This window comes from Octopus bimaculoides, chromosome 11, assembly GCF_001194135.2.
Source record: "Octopus bimaculoides isolate UCB-OBI-ISO-001 chromosome 11, ASM119413v2, whole genome shotgun sequence".
Classification (NCBI taxonomy): Eukaryota; Metazoa; Mollusca; class Cephalopoda; order Octopoda; family Octopodidae; genus Octopus; species Octopus bimaculoides.
Window position 1 is genome coordinate 52,790,252 of NC_068991.1, and position 3,572 is coordinate 52,793,823.

Sequence of the window (3,572 nt, forward strand, 5' to 3'; positions counted from 1 at the left end):
ATATATATATATATATATATATATATATATATATAAACTGTAACTTTTTGTATAATTAGATATTGTTAATATAACAATACATAAAAACGGGCTAGAGTTGAAGTGCTCAGCATGAGCTAGAATTCAAATTTATAGTAAGAATGGATACATAAGGGTGGAATACCACAGGAACAATACCGTATATCCAACGCAAGATTTAATATGCGTGTGTGTGTGTGTGTGTGTGTGTTCAATTCATTCTAGAATCAATAAATATATAATTTAAGTCTCTAATATGTCTAAAAAAGTAAGGTAAAATAAAGTATACAGGCATATACAATGATATAAACTTCAGAAATATCATGAATGTTTAAAATATTTATTTAAGAATATTTATAAACATGCATAGTTTCCAAGTTGTATAAACATATTTGACAATTTAAGATAATACATTACGATATATAAACGTACAGAATGATTTAACATATAATGGGTAAATATATACGATATGATATGATATTATAAATTTATATGTATTATATTAAAAACGTGTACATTAGAAAAGGGTATGTATATATACCATATCAAAAGAAAACATACAATACATAGGCAATGTTAAAAGTTTTCATCTACGGACCGTTCCTGAGATGTGTCTATTAATATGGTGTAGTACTCATATTAGAAATTAGACACTCCCTTCTTCAGGATGTTCATTGTACAGAGAGAGAGGAAAAAATAATGAATATATAAAAAGGTTACAGTGACATAATACAATATGTTAACATACATGTAAAAACAAATGGACTTAATACATTACATCATGGCTCTCTGTACAATGAACATCCTGAAGGACTACGAGCCAATAGTGTATATTTCAGCAAGTTTATTGTGCCATTTTTACCTAAATTCAACGTATATACATCCCACATATATATATATATATATATGTATACACATGTGTATGCGATAGATGTATGCTGCTTTCATACCTATACATGCATTCAAATATGTGGAGGCAAGACGGAATATACCCAAATATCATATTTATGCAAAAAGGACAAGTGGGGGAGTTACCAAGGGATAGAATTCATGCGGGGAGAGTGAATGGGGAAAGAGGATTTCAAAGAGGCAGACTGCCTTTAATCTCTACAAGAATCTACTGCAGTACACTCAATATTATATGGAACTTAATAAAATATTTTGGTAATATTCAATTATTATTAATGCTATTAGAAATATATACTAACAAATTTAGTGATAACACTCCCTCCCCTACACACACACACACACACACACACACACACACACACAGAGTGCATGCAAAACAGTTTTGTCACTTTGCAAGCACCTTGGACAAGCCTGTCTGACAGCACATCCATGCATGTAGAGTTTATTTAGAAACGGTAGCGCCCCCACCCCCACCCCCAGTAGCACTACCAGGTCAAAGACATCTGGAAATTATCCATAATAGTCCCCAACTGGTTGCTTTAAGTCATCCAATCAGACCGCTTGCAAGACCAGCAAAAGTGTGGTCTATTTTGAGTCAACAGATGGTTATAAGTAAGGAATTTCTACGATATAACCAGAGAGGAGAGAATTGTTACCAGGGATCTTTGACGCTATGGTCTGTGTTTACCCCGCCCTCATCAACATGTACAAGCTGCACATGGAACCAATGTATTTTTGTTAACAGAATTATTTATACCTCCAGAATAGACTTGCAGTTTGTCTCTGTCGATGCCTAAGGACGTCGTCGCATTTCCCCGCTACTAATCTTCTGTAAATATCTAAAGTAGAACATCCACCGATCCTATTGCCTGACTTGTAGAGGACAGTGAGTGTCTGACGACATTCTAAGTGCCAGGTGTCCAGTCTTAACCTATCCTTTTACCCAGGAGTGCAGCTGCATCAAGGAGATGAGCTGCGAAAAGGCGTGTCTCACAAATGGAGCCCACACACATTCAACTTCTAAAAATTGCTGCAGGTGGTGCAACCTGAGTGCGTGTCTGCACATTAAAATCCATGTGTCCCTTCCACAAGAATATAAACAGGATATGCTCCAATCTAATCAAGCAGTCACTGGGGCAAGGCACGACAGTCAGGCAATAAATAATGACAGAAGCAATGTAGGCACTCACCTTTTCTTCCTGACCGTTCAGGGACAACTTCTTCTCTGCCCATTTCTGGGTAAGAGAGGTCACCCTGTTTGTCACCCTGTTCGTCACTTCTTCCCAATTCTTATCTACCTGGAGGTCGGGACCAAACCAGACCCTGAGCAGTTTAACTGGCCTCTCAGTCCAGTGTCTGATATTGCTGTCCGACTGCATTGATCTGCCTCTTCAGGTGCTCAGTCACAATCCCACTGACTTGTCGGCATTGATTTAATAATAACAACAACAAGAGCACTCAGAGAGCGCAAACATCCACCAAGACAACACCAACGTCCTAGAGCTAGAGATAATTTTTAAAATGAGAATATCTGAATTGACATGAGAGCAGAGCAGGCCAAAAAAACTGCTCTATTGGGAACAGCTAGAATTTTGAGATTGGTGCTTGGATGTTGAATGTCTTCCACAATATGTTAACATCCAGGTACCAAAGCTTATAATTTGCAGAAAGATACCCTGTGAGACCTCTGACAACAGGTTGCTGTCCACTCTCACAGTATCAACCAGAGCAAGCAAGTCTGAGAGCTGTGAGAAGTAGAACAACAACAACAATAATGATTTCTTTATTGACTACAAAGGGTTTACATTAAGCAAAACATTATGGACAGTACAGATGTTGTTGGCACTCCATCGCTTACGACGTCGAGGGTTCCAGTTGATCCAATCAACGGAACAGCCTGCTCGTGAAATTAACGTGCAAGTGACTTAGCACTCCACAGACATGTGTACCCTTAACATAGTTCTCGGGGATATTCAGTGTGACACAGTGTGTCAAGGCTGGCCCTTTGAGATACAGGTACAACAGAAACAGGAAGAAAGAGTGAGAGAAAGTTGTGGTGAAAGAGTACAGCAGGGTTCGCCACCATCCCCTGACGGAGCCTCGTGGAGCTTTTAGGTGATTTTGCTCAATAAACCCTCACAACGCCCGGTCTGGGAATCGAAACTGCAATCCTATGACCGCGAGTCCACTGCCCTAACCACTGGGCCATTGCACCTCCACGGACAGTACAGAACAAAATAAAGAATGTGCGTAGGATCATTTGAAATATTTCTCTTTGTTCAGAATTGGAACATGAAACACAAGAAAACTGAAAGAACTGCACAAGTTAAACATTATCTATGTCTATAAAAGTATGTAATAAAATGGACAATAACAAGACAGAAATACTTGGCTCATGCAAAATGGTCTGGACCAGTAGTGACAGCTTTGAAATCCATGACAAAAAAAAAAAAATAGTAATCTTCCAAGGAAAAGATAAAAGAACTGACTATGGTGTAATAACAATTCTATCTAAAGACACAAGAAAATTGCTTTTAGGCTACAATCCATTTCAGGAAAAGAAATTAACTAGCTAAATCACATATTACAAATACAATCTGTTAGTGGCACAGTAAAAATTTGCAAGTTTAAAATGTGACTTTATT

General features: G+C 37.7%; 1 protein-coding gene across 4 annotated transcripts in view; it reads right to left on the reverse strand.

Annotated features, from left to right (window-relative positions):
- Positions 1-793, reverse strand: part of LOC106875972 (uncharacterized) — a 27,957-nt gene extending 27,164 nt beyond the window's left edge. For 2 of the 4 annotated variants that reach the window (XM_014924315.2, XM_052971802.1), the window contains exon 1: positions 580-793. Coding sequence is in view for 1 of the 4 variants with exons in the window: in XM_052971801.1 (XP_052827761.1) it covers positions 560-586 (27 nt within the window). In the remaining 3 variants the exon portion in view is untranslated. Of the gene's footprint in view, positions 1-559 lie in introns of all 4 variants that reach the window. The other 2 variants (XM_052971801.1, XM_052971803.1) reach the window with 1 other exon arrangement.
- Between the last annotated feature and the right edge of the window lie 2,779 nt (positions 794-3,572).